General features: G+C 52.7%; 3 protein-coding genes across 3 annotated transcripts; all 3 read right to left on the bottom strand.

The window, feature by feature from the left end:
- Positions 1–420: 420 nt before the first annotated feature.
- C8Q71DRAFT_806083 (uncharacterized protein) lies at positions 421–1,868 on the bottom strand. The gene is made up of 4 exons (XM_047925992.1): positions 1,305–1,868; positions 1,163–1,244; positions 980–1,103; positions 421–896 (listed from the first exon to the last, which is right to left on the bottom strand). Exons 1-4 carry the CDS (start codon positions 1,592–1,594, stop codon positions 844–846), a joined length of 549 nt encoding a protein of 182 aa, XP_047780822.1. The 5' UTR covers positions 1,595–1,868; the 3' UTR covers positions 421–843.
- Positions 1,869–3,881: 2,013 nt separating this feature from the next.
- On the bottom strand, positions 3,882–5,141 carry C8Q71DRAFT_703988 (uncharacterized protein; the record flags this gene model as incomplete). Its single annotated transcript, XM_047920355.1, has 1 exon — positions 3,882–5,141. The coding sequence occupies one exon, from the start codon at positions 5,139–5,141 to the stop codon at positions 3,882–3,884; it is 1,260 nt and encodes a 419-aa protein (XP_047780821.1).
- Positions 5,142–11,423: 6,282 nt separating this feature from the next.
- C8Q71DRAFT_722098 (uncharacterized protein) lies at positions 11,424–14,043 on the bottom strand (the record flags this gene model as incomplete). Its single annotated transcript, XM_047921509.1, has 3 exons — positions 11,424–12,920; positions 12,975–13,966; positions 14,025–14,043. The coding sequence occupies 3 exons, from the start codon at positions 14,041–14,043 to the stop codon at positions 11,424–11,426; spliced, it is 2,508 nt and encodes an 835-aa protein (XP_047780820.1).
- Between the last annotated feature and the right edge of the window lie 6,603 nt (positions 14,044–20,646).

Here is a 20,646-nt window from a genome sequence, read left to right as displayed (position 1 = left end):
GGGGCCGCGGCGTACTAAAGTATGTCTGGTTCGCGGCAGCCTGCAGCGCGACGAGGTGATGAGCGGGCAACGCAAGCTAACGTTGCCGGGTACCCCTAGGGGCACCACCTGAGACGCGACGTCGACGCGACGCGGGGCAGAGTTGGCCCGCCGTCGTCGAGTCGCGCAGTGGCTCGATCACTGCAAGTCCGCGAGGTGCGCGGGTGTCGCGTCCGACGTCGTGCCGATGCTAATTGGTGGCCTCCTGCAGATCCGAGTCGGGCGCACGGCAATTTGTACGCGGGACCGCACTGTGCGTACTTACCGTACAGCGGCGTTTCATGTGCAGAGAATGGGAAGGCGACGTACGCTAGATTGTGATGTAGTGATGCGGAGTACTTACTGCGTCAGAGTATGATGGCACATGCGACTTCGACCAAGACCGACGGCAGGTGGACGACAGGTCTGACTCTATGCGTGATATGTATGTCTGTCTAGACGAACAAGCCGGACTGTATTACCATGAGAGAGTATGGACAGCTATGCATACATTTTGAGTCTACGTACATGTACAGGAGCTCGAGGTAAGGGTGCACTATGGGACATTAAGTATGTACAGCGGAGCACAATGCAGGCAGACAGGACACGCGTACGCATACGCAAAATTAGCAGCAATAGGTGGGGATTAGGTTGACTCTAGGATACTGTATATGTCGTTGTGGGGTCGGGGTCGGCGGGGGTACACTGCGACCCTACTATACGAACAGCAGGTGGGACAAGATGCTTGCTGATGGTGGCGGCGAGCGGTGGGGGGCCCGTGGGTGCGCAGCACCGTCGGCGGAGGGTCGCCGGCCAGGAGGCATATTAGAGGTTGTACTTTGCGATGTGTCGCATGATGATCAGGGAGGCGAGGAGCTCTGCGAAACACGAAGACAGCGGGTCAGGCGGTGCTCGTAATCTCCGACGCGTCGGAAGGGAGGCGGGAGGGGACGAGACGTACCGCCTACGATGTTCGAGTAGGACTCCTCGACGGTGAGGACGCAGCCCGAGGAGCCGGCGTACTTGGGCTCGTCGGGCGACTTGAGGCAATACGACGCGACGTGGTAGTTGCTCGCGTTTGTGCACTAAGGGAGAGGAGTGCGCGTCAGGGAAGACCAACTATACAGGGTAGCTAGGGACTCACACTCCACTCCTCATCGCCCTTGCTTTGGTGGGACCAGCGGTACTCCTGCCCGTCGGACGCCCGGAACTTCCTGCCCTTTTGGCTACACACAACGTCACGCGTGAGACACCAAGGACGCGGCTGCAAGAGACAAAGGACGCACCCGCCAGATCCCCCGGCCTTGGTCAAGTACTGATTCATATTCACGCTCTCGCCGTTCCCGATCTTGACGGTGCCGAGCGCGCGGTTCGCGCCAAAGTCGAGGCACGCGAGGGGCGCGCTGAACGCGTTCGGGCGGGAGGAGAGGTCGTAGATCATGTACGCGGTGTGGGACACGTCGCGGAGGGTGCAGCGGAGGCTGAGGCGCATGCGGTTGTAGAGGTCGACGAACTCGGAGCCGGTGAGCTCGCCGGTCTGGTCCTCGAGGAAGAAGGGGAGGCCGCAGGAGGTCATGGTGGACAGGAAGCGAAGGGCTCAAAAACAGGCAAGCACGAACGAAGGGAAGAGCGAGGGGAACGGGCTCCGGCGAGCGGGGGGGAGCGCGGGGGACTAAACGAGTGTGGCGGGGCGAGCCGGGAGGAAGAACGCTGGACAAAGGCCTCCCGGGGCGGGCGGGGGTGGCGGTGGCGAGAAGAGGAAGGAGAGCAGTGGCGGGGCATGGTGCGCGGGCAGCGACTTATATTCACGCTCCGAGTCCGAGTCGCCTCAGCCGTGCTAGCGCCCGCCCCCGCCCCAGTCCGGCCACGCTATTCCTTTTCGGGCCAATCGCGTCCGCCGTCCCCGGCTCGGCGCTCATCTCATCCCCGCCGGCCACCAAACACGGACGCCATCTCTCGCCCCAGCCCATCGTAGATCCTGTTCTGCGCTCCCCGCCCGCCTCCCGCCGCCGCCCGCCGCCGTCCCCGACGCTCCTCGCCGTCCGCGCCCCGTGCCGCCCCATGCCGACCCCCGACACATGAGGCTGATCCCGAGGCCCTCGCTTGGCAACGCGCGACCTCGTCTCCGCCCGCTGAAACGGCCATGCAGCAGCCCCGTCGCAAATACCGCGCCTCCACCCGACGCCGTGCAGCCTCGGCGTGCCTGGTCTTCAGGGCTCGCGCGTCGGCTCGCGAGGCGCGTCCGATTCATTGCGCCTTGTTACTCTGTGGGTCCACGCGCCTGCGCGGTCGCCGCGTCGCAGGCGCGGCCCTGAGCCCTGCGTCACAGTGCGTGGCGACTGTCGCCACCGGCCGTGCGGCATGCCCGTTTCGTCGCCGTGCCCTCGCCCCGCTGCGGCGCGCGCGTTGCTGGGGCCTTCTCGCCATGCGCCCATACTTACGTCTGTTGAACGTCGACGCCGGGGATCGCGTCTAGCGCAGTTACCGATTGAACACCGGAGGGTGTCCGCTGCGAGGGCCCATTTGTATATCCTGGGCTTCGAAATTCGAACACGCCGGTATCGGTGCAACAGCTGTCCCTAAGACTCGACACCGAAACATGTCGTGTTACGTCGTACGTAACTTTGTACTTACGTTCCACGATTCACGAACGTGCCTATTCGAGCATGCGCGTGCATGCCTCATGTCAGGGCCAGTGTCCCAAGCCATTTCGTCAAGTCAACTGCGTACCAAAAATATTGTCATCGACGCGCATTGCCAGATTCGCGTCGGTATGTAACCGAGCCAGCCAGCAGCGCTGATCCGTTCGCCGTCGCCCTAAACACCGACGGTGACCGCCTGCGGCCCCAAGCACAGTGCTGTCAGATTAGCGTGCGCGACTCCAGGCCCCTGCTTCGAACCTGTGTTGCAGTGAGATCGGCTCGAAATGAGGAACATTGATGCAGATGATGTCACTGGCATGGACCTCCGAGCGCGAGCTGCTCGTCCACGTCGCCACAAAAATGCAACCAGGATGCTGGACCCCGGTACTGGACGCGACGCGTACGTACGAATTACTATGTATGCAGGTACTTATTTTTGGCGTATTCGTCTGGCAGTGCGACCACTGTGGGCCTTCGCCGCGCAGCACTCTTGACAAAATGTCGTTGACGCAGACCTGTCATTGTCAGGCCTATGGCTCCGACGAGCACGGTGTGTCTCGTAAGCACCCCGCCTGTGCGAGGGCCTGAAGCGTCCGACGGTCCCCAGAGTTGAGATCTGCAAGTTCATGGTCAGCCCGTCAGACGAATCACGAATCACGATCCATCGGCGATTCATGCGCACGCGAGACCGGTCATCACCGAGTCCTACCAAGCCAGCCCATCACCGTTACCGTGCACCCCTCCCTCACCCCTCCTCGCAACCATTACCAAGCCGGAGGGCGTTGCAACTACACGGCCAACGAAACGATCGTAGGCAGCTTGCGAGCGCCGACGAGCACAGTCAGCTTACGAGCTCGACTAACATCTGCCCGATCGCTGCGTGTGAGTCGAGTGAGTTGGGGCGCCCGTGATCCGAGCATGTTCGCAGCCCGCGATCGTATCGCAAACCGGGCAGTGCAAGCCGATCTCAAGCAGTCTTCCGCGCTGCCTACGAATCGATCCACCTGCCCTTTTGGGTGACACCTCGTGACCAAATGCCCGAGCCAAGTGAGCTGACACGAACTCAAGGTTCTTTTTTTTTTTTTTTGGATGGCTTTAAGACCTAGGCAACTGACAATTGGTCAGCCCCTTCGGTCTAGCTAGCGGGTGAGCTACGCTCACATTCGCCTCCAGGGAAAAATGCTATTTACGCACGACGGTTCTCCCGTCAGTGTGGGGCTCTTATCCTGGGTCTACGTCTATTCCGCAGACCTCTGGATCAATACCCACTAAAACCCTCGGTATTTTAGTCCAGTCAGGTGGAAGGCCTTGTTCGTCTCCGATTGTCTTAGACCATGTGCCCAGGACTACTTGACTCATCGTCGCTAGGGCCCCGAATTTCCTATTTGTCGCCACTAGGTCCTGTTGTAGCCTCCTGTTCATTGTTAGGTACCATTTCTGTATTATTTGCCTGGTGGTATGCGTCCATCGGTCATCGTCCTCGTGACCTATCACTCTTTCGCACCGTAGTTTCCATATTAGGTATGCGGCTTCTGACACTATGATCCGCCATAGTCTCTTCCTTGATTCGCGCCTCTTCTTACCCTTCCTTAATGCATATCGTCCTAGTCCTATGGCTAGGATGTCCTCTATATGCGGCTGTGTCCACTTCAGTCTCGTTCTCTTCCATAGGTTCTTGGTAAGCATCCATACTTCTCTTCTACCCGGGGCGGTGCATTCAGTGAGTATGTGTTCTAGGGATTCTAGGGTTCCGCAGGTCGGGCAGTTCGCTCGCTCTTCGTAGCCGGGTATGTGTGTCCAGAAGGATCCTATGCGGAGGGCGTCGTGTGTGCCTTTCCATAGGAAGTCAACGACTTTTCTATGTATGTCCTTTTGTCTTATGCTCTTCCATAACATTGCCTCAGTGACGTGTGTGTCGGCTTCGCACATGTGGAGTCGTTCTAGGGTCTTTTTCACGCGTCTGGATGTTCTTTCACGCGTTTGCTCTCTTTGGTTCTCTCGTATGCCTTGGTATGCTCGGGCTTGTGTGAGTGTTCCTATCTTGGCTCCTGATAGGTCGAACGATATGTTGATCTCTGGATGGATTTGTTCCGTCTGTCCGGTGCTGTAGGCTGCTTTCTGTAGGTCGTGGCCGGTATTTCTAATCTCGTATTGTTCTCTCTCTGCTGCTTTGCTTATTTTGGTCGGGGCGCATCTTTGTCTAAGTTTATTGACTAGTGTCTTTAGGAAGGGGGTACCGGATATGCCGATCCATCCCTTGTCTTCCCACTTGGACAGTCGTTCTGTCAGGTCGCGGCTAAGCGTGTCTTTGCTGGATATTATGTGTAGTGGTACGTCCATTGGTGTGTCGTTTATCGCTCGTATGGCGGCCACTATTTCACCTCGAGGGTGTTGTGATTCCTCTACCTCGTCTGCTGGGCGGACGGCTGTGCTTCTTCTTACGTTCGATGGGTAGTAGACGAAGCCTTGGCTAGGTGGCATGGCCTTCGTTCTTTGGGGTCTATCTACTTTCGCTAGTGGACCGAGGATGTATGCCGTGACCGCTTCGTCCTCGACGACTCTTCCTCTGCGGGGTCTTATTGCCGGTGGCTCTTCGTGGATGATGGGGTCAACGAATACCCTGATAGCCTCTTGGATTGGTCCTCTGGTTGTAAGTGATGGGTCGAAGGTGATCTCGCCTGACTGGGATTCCTCTCTTGATTCTTCGTTCTGTTTCTTACGTCTGCGTGTTAGGGAGAGGCCGTCTGGTGTGGGGTTTATTCCAGGGTTCCACTTCGGTTGTACTTGGTCGAGTAGCTCCTTCGCTGACTTGCAGCATTGTATTGGGTGCTTACATCCTGACAGTTTGTCTTGTCTACATTCGTCACAGTCGCATCCCGGGACGAAGTCGTTGGATTGGGCCAACGCGCGCGTTAGACATGGTCTCTTTGTGAGGGGAAGAAGGTCGGCGACATAGGTGACTTCGTGGTTGTTCCTCAAGCAGTCGCTGATCTTTGTGTTGTTTCATCAGGAAAAACACTTCTAACTTCAGCAGTCTTGAATGAAGAACACCTGATCTTATTCAATCTCTCACAACTTGTGCTCCTCAATTAAGTGCACCATGTGCATGAAGACTGCTGAAGTTAACTATAGTACCTTTGAGAAATTTGTCTTGTCCCCAAGTTGGAAGATATGCAACTTTAGTTCTACAGATTAAGACACATAAGTACACATTAGTTGGCAAATGACCTCTTAACTGTAAAATATGCATGATGAGATGTCAGATTGCTCAATATGAAGACTTCACCAAGATTTCACCTGACAAGTTAACACATACTATATTTGGCAACAGTAATGGGGTACAAATAAAGATTATTTGTTTTTCCCTGTGATTATGAGTATATTACCCTACTTACAACAGATGTTGTGGTCAAAGTCATATTGTCAAGGATTTGGACATATTTGACCTGTTAAGGTTGAGAGACAGCAAAAGAACACTTAAGCATGCAAAGTGAGACAAGAAGCCTGCCCTTGAGCAAATTATGAGTCTACACAAGGTCTGCAAGGCAACAGATAGTGCCAAGAAGAAATGAGGCCAGTCTGAGAGCCCAGGGATGCACAGGGGCTGGGCTAACAGGGGGCAGCAATTGCAGATTTCTCTAAGTCCAGAAAGATAGTCAATATAGGTTATTGTAGAGGGGAACAAGCACAGGGACCTATGGTGTAGTGGTCGCAAGTTTGTGCTGAGAGTGTGGGAAATTAGTTTAGCAGGTCAGGGGTTCAATTCTGGGAAATGGCAGATTATTTTGGGCGACATTTTTGCATCTGGGATGCCTGTTATGACAGCATATGCACAAACACAGCAGAATCATGAGAGAAGTCACCCCAGTAATGATGAAAAAACATCATTCTTGCTTGGAATGAGTGTTTACTTTGGTTACTTAATGGAACTTAAGTAAGACAAAATAAGAAATCGACTTACCTTAAGGCTCTTGTGGCACATAGTGACACATAATGTCACTTTTGGCTCTCCACAAGACCACTTAAGACACGAACGTTTTTCCTGATGTTAGTCGGCGTAGTCTTTTGTTTGCTCCGATGTGGTACCATATTGGTAGGGCTCCCTTGGTGTCCTTGTCTAGTTTGACCGCTGCCAGGCTTACATTGTGTTTCTTCGCTGTTGACAGCATCTTTCTTAGGTACTTCGGGAGGGGTGATCCGCTGTGTAGGGCTGGTTTCCAGCTTTGTAGGAACATATTTATCTGTGCGTTTGTCCTTATCGCGCCTGCTTCTTTCTTAGCGTTTATGTTTATTAGGATGTCTACCGCATAGGCCCATCTTGGTCTATCGTCCGTTAGTGTGAGGTATCGTTTTGTCCACATCAGTTCTATGGCCTCGTTCCTTACTGTTATGTCTAGCAGGCCGATCCCACCTTCCTCGATTGGTTTTCTTAGTGTTGCTGTTGCGATTGGGGGTGTCTTTGTATCGCCCCAGATGAAGGATCTTATCATTTTATTCAGGGTCTCCTCGACTTGCTTCGGCATACCTTGTACCACCGTTAGATATTGTGACATTCCACCTGGTCCCATCTGTACTATATGTTTCTTTCCGGTGAGTGATGGTCGGCACTTCTCCCATCTTGCTAAGAATTTCTCGATTTTGATCAGTGTTGGCGTCCATATCGCTGCATCGTCAACGCCGTTGCCTATCCACGCTCCTAGTATGCGTACCGCCTCGCCTTCTGCCGCTATCCTGACATTGTCCGGTATTCTGTCGTCGTCGCTAGCTGGGTCTATTCTTCTGGAGGTACGCATGGCTTGTCTGTACTCTTCGCTACCTACCGGGATGACTTCGGTTTTGTCTCCGTTGAACCTGGCTCCGGATGCAAGACACCAGCTGCCTAGTATGTTCCATAGGTCACTCCATTTATCTTTCATACATAGGAATGTTGACGTGTCATCTGCGAACAATGTCGCTATCAGTTTTTCTGCGGTTCCTGGTATGTTGAATCCTCTTAGTTGTGATCGTCGTAGGATGCACGCTAACGGTTCTATTGCAAGGTCAAATAGTAGACAGGATAGGGGATCTCCTTGCCTTACTCCTCGTATTACACGGAACACTGAGCTTTTCTCGCCGTTTAGGATGACTGTCGTTGTCGCATCTCTGTATAGCGCTTGTATTCTCCTGATCATTGCTGGTGGGATGCCAAAGGCTTCTAGGACTTTCCACAGGTAGTCGTGTTTTATTCTGTCGTACGCTTTTTCTTGATCAAGTGCGATTATTACTCCGTTCTCTTCCATTGCTTCGGCGTAATCGACCATTACTTTACACATCTGGGTTTGGTCTGAGATGTTCCTACCTGGTATGAACCCTGCTTGGTCTCTGTGGATTAGCTTAGGTGCTATCTGTCCTATTCTCGTGGCGAGTATTCTTGTGTATACTTTGTAGTCGGTGTTCAGTAGTGTTATTGGCCTGTAGTTGGCTATGTTACGTTTATCTTTCTTCTTATATATTGGACACATCCATCCTTCTGCAAATCCTGTTGTCGGGCATGTTCCGTATTTGTTTATATCTTCGTATAGTATTCTTAGGAGCTTTAGACAGTTGAATCTGTGTTCTGACTTGGATGTGCTTCGTTCCCATCGTTCGTGGAGGGATGACCATAGCTCATATGGTATGCCGTCTAGCCCTGCTGCTTTGCCGCCTCCTGCCTTTCTAATCGCAACTAGGATCTCGTCTTCTGTTATCGCCTTTAGCATGGTCTCTGCGCTTTGTTCGTCGACCTCTTCTGTGATTGCTTCGATCGTTTGTCGTATCCTCTTATCTCTGTCTATTAATTCGATCTGACTTTCGTCTGGGTCTTGTTGTAGGTTTTCGTGGTAGTCTCTCGCGATCTCGGCCATGTTCTTTGATTTGGTTTCATACTGGGGCGGCTCTGAGCCTGGGACATGTAGTGAGTAGAGAAGGTCTCTTGGTGTTCTTTCTTTGTTGATCGCTGACCAGTATTTACTAGGGCATTCCGCGTTTAGTATGTATCTTACTGTTGTGGAGGCCTGTATCTCCCCGTGTCTCTTACGTTCTAAATTGTGCAGCTTGTCTTTTAGGATCCCCGTTTCTCGTTGCGCCTCATTGTTGTTCGTGAAGTCTTGCTTTGCGCTTATACGTTCGATCTGTCCTTGAATGTTTCTAATCGCTGCGACTAATTTGGGGACTTTCTTTCGTAGACGTTCTCTGGCTGCCTTCGTCAATCGCTGTTTAAGTTCTTTGAAGATAACTTGTGGGTTCGCGGTTTCGGTCCTATTGTTGAGTGTTCTTTCTGCTTCTTTCAGCTTCTGTTCTCCTATCTGTATTGCCTCTTCGATGAAGACGCTATCGTTCATCAGGTGTAGGGGCATACACCATCTACCCTTGCCTATGTATGGTGCTTTGGCTGATGTTAGCTCCGTTGTTACTAGGCAATGGTCTGTGGGGACTCCTGTGCACGTTATTTCCCAGTTCAGTGATCGTGACAAGGTGTCCTTGTTCGCGTATATTCTATCTAGTCTCGAGCTAGACGTTCCTCCTTTCTGGGGGTACGTGTATTGTTTTGTGTTTGGTTCTGATGTTCTCCAGCCATCGTATACTCCAGTTCTCGATAGGAGGTCCTTCAGGCTTTGCACTGCTGTCTGGGGGTCTTCTCTGGTCGGGAGGCGGTCTATCGCATCTTCTACAATGTTGAAATCGCCTAGGACTAGGTCCAGTTTCGGGATTTCTCTTGACGTTGTTTTCTCAAGTAGTTCCTGCCAGAATTGGGCGTTGTTGCTTGCGTTGTTAGGTGCATATACGTTAAGCATGGTGAGTTGCTTATCGCCGTGCCATTTCATCTTGAGGAGGATTGCCCTCCCTGGGATGATCTCGGTTGTTTCGATGTTCTTTGTGTCAACGAGCTCTCTGTTTACTGCAAATGCTACGCCTTGTGATCCAGTTGCGTTATCTGATGCGCTATTATGTAGTTTAATTCTTCTGCCGTATGCGTCATGTATTTCTTGGCATAGTTCGTCGTTGAGGTGTGTTTCTTGGACTGCTAGGATTCCTATCCGTTTCTCCCTCATTATTTGATTTATTGCGCTCCATTTAGGGTTCCCTCTTCCTACATCAGGAAAAACACTTCTAACTTCAGCAGTCTTGAATGAAGAGCACCTAATCTTATTCAATCTTTCATAACTTGTGTTCCTCAATTAAGTGCACTATGTGCATGAAGACCGCTGAAGTAAACTATAGCACCTTTGAGAAATTTGTCTTGTCCCCAAGTTGGAGGATATGCAACTTCAGTACTACAGATTAAGATGCATAAGTACACATTAGTTGGCAAATGACCTCTTAACTAATAAATATGCATGATGAGATGTCAGATTGCTCAATGTGGTCAAAGTCATATTGTCAAGGATTTGGACATATTTGGCCTGTTAAGGGTGAAAGACAGAAAAAGAACATTTAAGCATACAAAGTGAAACAAGAAGCCTGGCCTTGAGCAAATTGTGAGTCTACACAAGGTCTGCAAGGCAACAGATAGTGCCAAGAAGAAATGAGGCCAGTCTGAGAGCCCAGGGATGCACAGGGGCTGGGCTAACAGGGGGCAGCAATTGCAGATTTCTCTAAGTCCAGAAAGATAGTCAATATAGGTTATTGTGCAAGGGAACAAGCACAGGGACCTATGGTGTAGTGGTCAGAAGTTTGTACTGAGAGTGTGAGAAATTAGTGTAGCAGGTCAGGGGTTCAATTCTGGGAAATGGCAGATTATTTTGGGCAACATTTTTGCATCTGGGATGCCTGTTATGACAGCATACGCACAAACACAGCAGAATTATGAGAGAAGTTACCCCAGTAAGGATGAAAAAACATTATTCTTGCTTGGAATGAGTGTTTACTTTGGTTACTTAATGGAACTTAATTAAGACAAATGAAGAAATCGACTTACCTTAAGCACTTGTGGCACATAATGACACTTGATGACACTTATTGCTCTCCACAAGACCACTTAAGACAGAATGTTTTTTCCTGATGTAATTGGCTTCCTCGGCCACATATGTTCAGTGTTCCTATGTTCAAGGCAGCTTTGGTGTGGCGTCCTTTCAGCTTTCTAGGTGAGGGTTGGCCTTGGTTTATTACTGGTTCTCTGCCTTGATCATGTCTAGTTACCCGGCCGCTGTCGTCCAGGTTTTGCTGGGGTCTAGCGGTCGCCCTGTCTCCTGATTCCGTCCGCGGGTCATGGATGGGCCTGCGGGCAGGGGACGTAGGTCCTTCTACCCGTGGTCGGAGAGATATGCCGTTTGCCAGTGGTACGTCCGTTGGGTTTTGGATGTTATTTATGTTCGCCGTTGCTCTACGGAGGCCCCGCTACAACGATTGCGGGCTCCGGACGCCGCTCCTGGGCATCTCAGGTGACATGCACTTGTATTCCGCTGTGCGGTGTGCTTCGCCATACTAAGGCTGGGCAAGTCTAGAAGTGCCCGCGCTAGGTGTGGAGAAAAGGTCCCCAGTCATCGCAGCTTTCCTGTCCCTTTACGGTCAGTAGATTTGGGCCGCGAACGTCCTGGGTTCCTCAGGTTAGTCTGTTCCTTCCATATGGTCATTTATTGCACATCGTTTCTTAGGGCCGTCTCTGTGTGTTTATGTCTATTCGCTTATCCGTTTCGCAGGGGGGCGGACGACTGTTACTATGGTGGTTCATGTTGTTCCTGATGTGTACGTTCACTCGACTCTGGTTACGGGGTCTACTACTACTTCAACCGAGTCGTCCTTCCTTTACCGGGAGCCGCTGTGCCACCCTCTCGCGTTGTTGCTCTGTCCTCGGCCTCTGCCTCTCTGGAAGTCCTGCTGACTCTGTCCATACCCGTATCCTCGTCCGCGTCCAGCCGTTATCATGCCTCCGCGACTGTTGGATCTTCCTCGACTCGAGGTTCCACGTTGCGCTTGGGCCTGCCTTCGTTCCTCCTCCTCCTTCTCGGAGTGGGGCCCGTTCCAGCCTGGCGTCTTGGGGAGGTCGCACATGCCGATGTTGTGGTCGGCGGAGTGACAGAGCTTACATAGGAATAGCTCCTCGCATAGGGTTGCGGTACATCCTCCATCGCGGTTAAACGGTTGGTTTCTAACCGTTTCTTTGAAGGTTGCCCAGTCTTCTGCGTTGGTCGTGGGTGATTCGCAGTAGAGGACGTAGAGTGGGCTCGACGCCTTCTTGTTGGTCGATCCGGGTAGCTTCCTTCGCATGACGTGTACGTGTATCGAGTCGAGTATTCTCTTGAAGGCGTCGCGGGTAGGGGTATTGCCCCACTTGCCCGTTGGCCCGCTCTTCTTGTCTCTGCGGATGATATTGATAGTGGCCGAGTACAAGGGGTTCTTCTGGAATCCGTTACAGAAGATCGCGCGTGCGATGGAGGCTTTCGTCGTGAGGAAGGCTTCTGGGCGTCCGAACGTGCCCATATATTCGGGGGCGACCGGTTCGACGACGTTGAAGTATACGGTTAGGTACTTCGTCGACGCCCATCCGTCTCGTATCATACGTTCTTTCTGCGCGCGGGTGAGGTTACGTACGAGGAAGTTGTATGGTGCGACGTTTATCCCGGGTTCTGCGTTGTCCAGTGGCTGTGGTGCGAGTATGTCTGGTTCTGGGACTCCGTACCTGACCTTGAGCAGATCTTCGAGTAGGAGGAAGCGCAGCCAGTGTTCGGGATCCTTGTCCAGCGCTCCATGCTCGGCGTATTGGACGAGGAGGCAGTGACCTTCGTTGGCCATCCACTGGTTCGCCTGCTGTGGGCGCTGCCCTGCGTATTTGTCGAGGTGCGTGTTGCCTTGGATCCTTCGCCAGTTACCCGGCGGTTTGGGGGTGAAGTCCTCTTCTTCCCAACTGACGTCGTGTGGAAGTTGACCGAAGTCTTCATCGTCCTCGTCCTCCTGTTCTTCGCTGGAGGCGTATGAACCGCTTGCCGCGCTTGTCGGTCGCTGGAACCGTTGGCTGCTAAGGTTGTATAGTAGGTTGGCTTGGTTGACATGGGGCGCGTTCAGCTCGTCTCCTTCGTCGTCGATGCTCATCGCGTCGTCGTCGTCTTCTCGGGGTTGTTGTTCGCGGGAGGGATGATTCGTGACGTATGACAGTACCGATGATGCTCGTGAGTTCGTCTGTCGTTCGCTCTCCTTGGTGATGTTCGTTACTTCAACCTTTGGTTCGTCACGGCGACTTCTTCGTGGGATGGCTGTTCCCGGTTGGGTCTTGGTGTCAAGGATACGCGTCGTGATCTGGGGAGTCTATTTGCTTTTTGTGTTAGGTATGTAGGTTGTACATGTTTGGGCACGTCTCACCAATGACTTCTGAGGGTTCGCCATCCCTAACCGTCCCTGGAGACCGTTCAGGAACTCCTCTGGTGCACGGCTTGTACGTCCGCTTTCCTTTGTTAGCCATTTCATAGGCGTCGCGGCTTCCTTCGCCTTATTCGGGGTTTTGGGGACCCCTTGACGTGACCCGGTCGTCATGCGAGCTGCGCGGCGTCTCGGAGTGGGAGAGGGGGTAGCGTCTCGGTTCGGTTCCTTCGTGGTAGGGATGGCCGGGAGTGGTTTGACGCTGCGGATGAGGTCGTCTATGGATGGGGCATCGAAGCTCTCGTCACTCATGTACGGGTCGATGAGCTTTCCGCCTTGGCTTTGCTGGGTGTTACGGCTGGAGGGTTGCCAGAAGCGGAATTCGCGGAACGAGTGCTGGTTCCACTCTTCGCCAGGCTTTGTCGTGTCCCATTCCGAGCTGGGGTGGCAGAAGGAGGGGCGGTTAGCCTCTGCGATCGCGGCGTGCATGGCGTCGAGGTTTCTTTGACTCTCGCTACGTTGGCCGTGGTTGTGTTCGTTTACCGCGATCTCTGGCTGTCGGGGAGGAGGGATAGCGTTTATGTGGAGCGCTCCTGGTGCCTCTTGGACTCGAGTCACTGGCTGGGGGAGAGATCCTTCTCCTCCGTCATCGGCTAGGTCCTCTGTCGTGGCGCGTCGTCTCTTACGTTTGCCGCTAACCTGACGGTCCGTCTCGGACGTGGCCGTTGGCGTTATCATCAGAGTCGTGGACAGCGTCTTGAGCTGTCCTTCCTCTCCTTGGGTCGGAGGTGTGCCGCGTCCGAGGTCGGCCAGCTTCTTCCTCTTGTCCGCTGCTTTCTTCTTCTTCCTTGCCGCCTTGCTCATGGCCGTGATCCACTCCCCTTCTTTTTCGGACGCTCCTTGGCCAGCTTGAGAGTCTGCCGTGCCGTCTCCGGCTTCTCCGTTGTTGCCGGGTTGTCCATTGGTGATGACCTGGACTGTCTCGGAGGGTTGGGCTGATGGGTTTCAGTCTTTAGTTGATATGATATTCGGTTTGTATTATTCGCGGCTCACCGTTCTGCTGGCCGTGCATTGGTGGCGGCGTCGAGGGTCTGCCTGCGGTGACGTCTGCGAAGGAGCGGTCCTCTGGGGTGTTACGGCCTCCGCCTATGTTCCACGGGTTTGTTGAACTTCCGAGTTTTCAGTGTTCTTATCTTATCAGTTATGTACGGATATGGACTTATGTTCTGCGATGTCAGATTACATACATTCTTTGATGGACTTTGCCTAGATTATGTCATGTGACTTTAGTCCGGATCATTCCATGATATTCCACGACATTCCTTGATGTTCCATGACGTTCCATATCATTCCTTGATGTCCCATCACGTCTTATATTACTCTTTGATGTTCCATCATGTCTCATATTATTCCTGATGTTCCATCACGTTTCATATGTCTCTCCACATCAAACTCCGAGTTTTGGCTTACTCATGCTGCTTACCAGCTTACTCATATCCCCAAAACCTCGGACTTAGTGCTTACTGATGAACCACTGATACAGCATGTGACCTGTATCAAATGTGTATATATACTGGGCTGGTTTGCCCTGTAATGATAACGATCCTTCGTCCTCTCCTCTGCCTGCCAGCATAGTATCTTCCCTTTGGGACTGGTCTGTTCACTCACTCTTTAGTCCTTCACTGCCACTGGGCTTACTAAGCCTAAAACCTCTTTCTTCAACAGGTTATGAGCCCTGCGCTCTGATTCTTTAATCACCTGCACCCCTCTTTGCGCGCTCCAAAGCCCAACTCTTGAAAGAGTGAGTTGGCAATTTTTGTCCTTTGTTGGACTATTTTTAAGTCGCTGCGTGACATAGTGCCGAAGGCCTTGTCTGAGCGCATCTCTAGGGCAGCCCGAAAAGGCAATTACGAAATTTATCATCCGTCTCGTCGTGAGAGAAACGACGTTGACGAAGACGACTCTAACGTCATCGCCGTACGTCATCGGCATTTGTACGGTCATCTACCCGTCCGTCGCCAGATCGACATCATCCTCGCTCCTACCCCTCGTCGCCGCCGCCAAGCCTCTGGCCGCGTAGACACGTCCATTCCTCCCAAGGAGTCCTGCCGCACCTCGCCGGAGCAGCACCTCTTGTATTTGCAGAAGAAAGCGGACGTTGCCGAAGCTCTCGCCGAGACTCGCCGAGCCGAACTCGCTGCTGCTCGTGCCGCTAGTGCCGCTGCTGCCGAGACCAAGGCTTCGCTCATTGAGCGTCTTAGCGGAGAAACTCCCATCGTTCCCACAGCTCTAAAGCCTATCTTCCTGTCCGACTCCCGCAAGAAGTCAACCGCTGACAAAGTCGAGATCCTGTGCAAGCGTCTCCTTGCTGTCCAGAAGCGCCTTCAGCCCCTCTATCGCCACCGTAACCGCCTTTACGCCCGTCTTCCCTTGTTGGATAACTTGGACGATTTTGGCAGGCGTTTCAACTGGGTGCTGACGAATATCGAGGAGGAAGGAACCACGTGGTCTGCAGTCGAATTGAACGACATCTGTTCTGTCTGCGAGCTGATTGCGAAGATTTCCTTCATAAATCTTAGCCAGAATTTCGGCCGCATTATCAAGGACGTAGGGGACTTGTACAAGAACAACTACTTGTACTGGGTAGATAAGCGATTGTAGTCGCATTTTTTCTGTATATCTTCGTCCCTGGAATTTAAGCATCACACTGTGGCTTCGTCTCAAGAAGAGACATTTGACCGAGACTCAAATAGTGAAGCATCAGACGGAGTAATTCCACTTTACGATTGCACCGACCATCATCATCTCTACGACTACGAGGAGAACTTCGATTATCATTTCTGCGACGACGCTAGTTGCCCACATCGCTACGATCAACCTCTAGGTCCAGTTCCAGAAGGATTTTCAACTGGAATATCGGTCGCTCCTTGGCAGGAGAATTTCCTATTTGCTAGTGAATTTTCGGAGTTACCTCCATATCCTGAACACCTAGTCCCGCTCCCTGAGTCGAGACCTCAATCTCCATTCTTCGAGGAATTACCCTTCGAAGTTTTTACCCCAGAACTACCATCCGTCTCACAAGACGAATTTATCCTCCTATCCGCAACCATGGGTGACGTCAAGCCTGACAATGTCCCCAAGCTTTCCTCAGCGTCCCAATACGCTGATTGGTCAGCCGCCATGCGCGGCTATTTGGTTTTTATCCAAGCCTGGCCCGCCGTTACTGCAACTGGCACACCCGCAGCAGACTTCGCCACTCAGAATGCCCGTGCCCAGGGTGTTCTATTTATGAGAACCGATCGCTCGATGCATCATCTGCTCGAGAAAGACACCGGTGATCTCAAGGATGCGAAGGACATGTGGAACTCGCTCAAAACCGCTTTTGGCACCCCCGACACGGCATACGTCTGGTCTCTCTTCCAGTCGTTAATCAAATCTCCGGAAATGTCTGACTCCAAGCCAATGCAGGATCAGATCAACAAGCTGGTTACCCGGCTCAAGGAGATTAGTGGTGGTGGAATTACGCTCGGTGACTCGACTCAGGCTCTTCTCCTTCTGTCGAAGCTGCCAGAGTCATACCAGTCAATGATCTCTGCGCTCTTGGCGACGCAGACCCTCAAAGATCTAAAGGTCGACTCGGTCCAGAGCAAAATTCTCGCCGAGGAATCACTTCGCCGGTCCGGTATGGGACAGTCTGCGTCTAAGACGTCCCAGGTCAAGCATAAATCCAAGGACCCCTGCGATCACTGCGGTGGGGCCCATGGTAGCGAGAATTGTTGGACCAAGTACCCGCATCTCCGCCCTCAGAATAAAGGTCATCAGGAAAAATGTTCCTTACTTCAGAGGTCTTAAATAAGAACCATGCGATCTTAAGCGACCTCTGGTAACTTGTGCACCTTAAACGAGTGCAGTATGCACCTGAAGACCGCTGAAGGAAAATGAAGTACCTTTGAGATTTGCGCCTTGTTTTCAAGACTCGAGCCATGCAGCTTCAGTGCTCTACATTAAGACCCCTGGAGTACGTGTAAGCTAGCTAATGACTACCAAAGTGTTTGATACGCGTAGTGAGAGGTCCAATTGTTCAATAAGAACTTTGAAGCGCAATCCAGTACAGTATGAGTCGTCCATTCCTCTGGTAGATGCTCAGGAGAATCTCCCACTGATCCGGGGAACTTGGGAATCAGTTGGCAAGACTGCCGTATCATGCTGAGAGGTATTATCTCTCCTTGGGGATGTCCGTTGGCCCTGAGAGCGGGTTTGTTGACCGCGTACATCATATGGACTGGGTCGGCTGTACGTGCGAGCTTGGAGTACCATTCCACATACGCTAGTGGCCCTTGATCTGGCCAGGACGCAGGCGCAGGCAAGGCAACGCTGGTCCGCGGATCATGTATGCGCTGCGGGAGTCTGAAGATGACCTTGACTCGTCCTATTCTTGTTCCTGAGCGACATGCGTCTTTGAGTAAACAGATATTCATTTGAACGCGAGTCGGTGACATACCTTGGAGGCCAGTCGTCTCTGCATCACTCTCCTGCAGGATGACTGCTGTATCAAAACGGGCAGGCTGTTTGGCGCATGCTGGACGCGCCTTCACCACGTCGGTCTCGTTCTTGTCGTCAGTCAATGGCTGGGGAGCGAACTTGAATCCGTGGAAAACGTCGACGCGATTGAACGGCAAGTTGGACGACGCGGTCTGAAGCTCAGTCGGAGTGAGGCGTCGACCGAGTTTGAGGGTATAGATATGCTGGAGGAGTGCGTGTGTAAAACCGGGTGCATTGTGACGTTCTTCGACGAGCTTGATGGACTGGAGCGGTACGCTTGGATTCTTTGGCAGCTTGATCTGGGTGTGGCGCTTGGTCGAAAGGTCCGGGTCTTCAGACGCAAAGGCAGCGTCCTCGTCCGGATCCTCGTCGATCTGTAGCTTCCTGCGAATGGTAGAGCTGAGCATGATCATCTTCTCCTGGCGTGCTAGCCATCGGACCATCTGAGGACGCGCGTCGCGATGGTTCGACGCCCTCCAGCCGTTCTTGGCATAGTCGATATGAAGACGTTCGAAGGCTTCCGTGTTGTAGTTGTCTGTTGCGCCAAGCAACCGGATTGATTCGACGTAGTGGAGGAGGGAGTGGAACTTCGGGATCTTCATGTGTTCGCGCACGCCAAGATTGACCAGAGCTTGTTTGTTCTTGTGATAGATTTTGAGGGCGTCTTCCATGTACTGGAGGGTGGAGTCATCGTGGGTGGTGTATTGCGCGAGATAGATGAAGTCGAGTAGAGATCTGAACGCGAGCATGACGTTCTGAGGAATCTTGCCGACCAAGCATCCCAGCAGGATGCGTGCGATCTGCTTGGACTCCATACCGGATACTTGGGACAGAGAAGTGATCCCGTTAGCAAAGTGACGAGTCCCGAATGCGGGGGGAAGGGTGCGAATTCGACGGTCCAGTTCGTTCTCGTCGATGAGGTCGCTGCACCACTCGACGATGTGCTTCAACACGCCTTGGTAGAGCTGGTGGAGAATGTCGGGCGTGATGCACGAGTGGATGTCGGTGAAGGGGAGATCGCTCCAGAAAGGGCGTATGACGTATCCGGAGACGTCAAGACTGGTACACGCCCTCGCGTACGTTGCTGAGTTGGTGTTTCCGCCACTTTTCTTCCTTGCAAGGCGTAGAACGTCCAGAGTCCAAAGCGCGCTCCTTGGCACTCCTGGGGAAGCAGCGTCGAGATCAGCCTCGGGTAGTCGGCACTTGGGGCACGTTCCGTACTTCGTGCAGGTAACAAGGCACTGCTCGGGAAAGTCTGCAACATACGTGGCGAGGATGGGGTGGACTCTGCGGACGGCGCCGTCGCCTCCGGTCACGTCGATCCCGTTCTTGCCGGCCTCGATCAAAGGTTCGAGGATGACGCGAACGGACGAGTGGAATAGTTGCTGCATGAGGGCACGCTGCTTGCGCTGCGTGATTCCATCAGAACTGACCTTGTCGACAGACAGGTAACCAATAAGGATGCAGGCGTGTTCGGAAGGTTTGCGGCGAAGGGCGCGAGGGATGTTGCCTAGAGTCATGTACACTGGATACGCGGCCTTGCTCCCGGAGAACCGCGTCAACTGAGTCTTGTCTGTTGCAATTATCACCGGGGCCACTGCTGCACCCACTGGTAAGAGACTCTGAGTGGAACGTCAAGGCCGGATACACTGGAAAAATATTGACAAACTCACCTGAATGGCATGCCACCACCGCCCTGTCCACATCTCATGGTAGATGCGGCTGGTGCGAGACGCGTCAGTGAATATGCGGCGCGGTCGGTAGACTATACGGTCAGCGTGCTCGGGGTTACCGAGGAGGGTTCGTATGGCCTCGATGATGTCGCGGTACTGGACAAGATGCTTCTCGTTTGGCCGGTCCTTGAACGTTAGCCAACGCTCTTTCCACTCCGCGCGTTCTGGAAGAGAGTCGACTCGTTGAAGAAGTGTGTATGAATTGTGATAGGAAAGGCCGAGTCTGTCCCGGAACTGCGGTGGCTTGAATCAAGGAGCCGAAGGGAAGAGAAAGAAGTATACGCACACCGGGAATCTCAAGAACTTTGTCAATGGAAGTTTGCGTGAGGCCCTCTTGGATGGCCCACGACGCAAATTTCCAATCCATCTCTGAGTCGAAAGGATCCCAGGGATTGTCATCACCGGCATGTTCCAAGTCTCTATCTGCACAGATGCGTTACAAGAATCCATTGATCTACCGCGTCGTACTCACCTTCATCCTCTGCAGTTTCTGTACGCCTCTTTTTGGCACTTCCGCCCCTGCTCCACACGTCACCCGCGTCTTCAACCATGCGGAGCACTCTCGCCGCTTCTTCATCCACCTCCTCAACTCGTGTGTCTTCATCGTCATCCAGCGCAATTGCAGTCCTTCTCAGTGGCCTAGATGAAGGACCGGCCTCCGCGTTGTTTTCACCTGCAGCCGCTGGTTGAGGGGCTGAGATACCGATGAAGTCAAAGACAGAGCCCAGGTCATCGTCTTCCTGGTCAGGAACATTGCGCCCCGGGCTCGTGGAACGTCGGCTTGCCAAGACGCTAGAGGAAGCACCGCTGCCAGTACTGCAAGTTGGAATAGTGAGAAAGCTGACGGACCAATTGCAGACCTTAACGTACCTATCGAAACCAGGTTCACTGTACCCGGATATTTCGACGTCGTCTCCATCCTCTTCAGAGTCCGAATCCGAGTCGTCGAAATCAAAGACCTGTTTCAGCTTTCCCTTCTTGTACCAGGCGCATTTTCGGCTTGTTGACTGGTGCGAGGTAAGGCCTTGTACGGTTTTGAATATGTGGTTGCATGCGGCGCAAGTGGTCCCGAGGATGTCTTCTAAAGACCTCTTTACCATCTCTATAAAAGCTATGAGTATTGATAACCAGTAGCGGCACGCAAAACTCACTGTTGTCGCGGAAGCGGAAGGTTGTATACTGCGCGCGACGCCCGTCGTGTTCGACTCTGTCGGACTCCTCGGCTCTCCTGTTCTTGTCAGGTGATCGCAGGCAAGTTCACTCCTCCATCTTCCTCGGGACGGTACTCTCCTCTTGATTTCACCTCTACCTCCTCCACCACCGGACATTGTATCATATCCATCACCCCTAATGCTTTATATTATCAGTGCAAGATTTTTACACACAATTATGAGTATTCT

The sequence above is a fragment of the Rhodofomes roseus genome (genome assembly GCF_022264815.1).
Source record: "Rhodofomes roseus strain CIRM-BRFM 1785 chromosome Unknown C8Q71scaffold_6, whole genome shotgun sequence".
Lineage (NCBI taxonomy): Eukaryota > Fungi > Basidiomycota > Agaricomycetes > Polyporales > Fomitopsidaceae > Rhodofomes > Rhodofomes roseus.
This window is presented reverse-complemented; position numbering and strand designations above follow the sequence as displayed.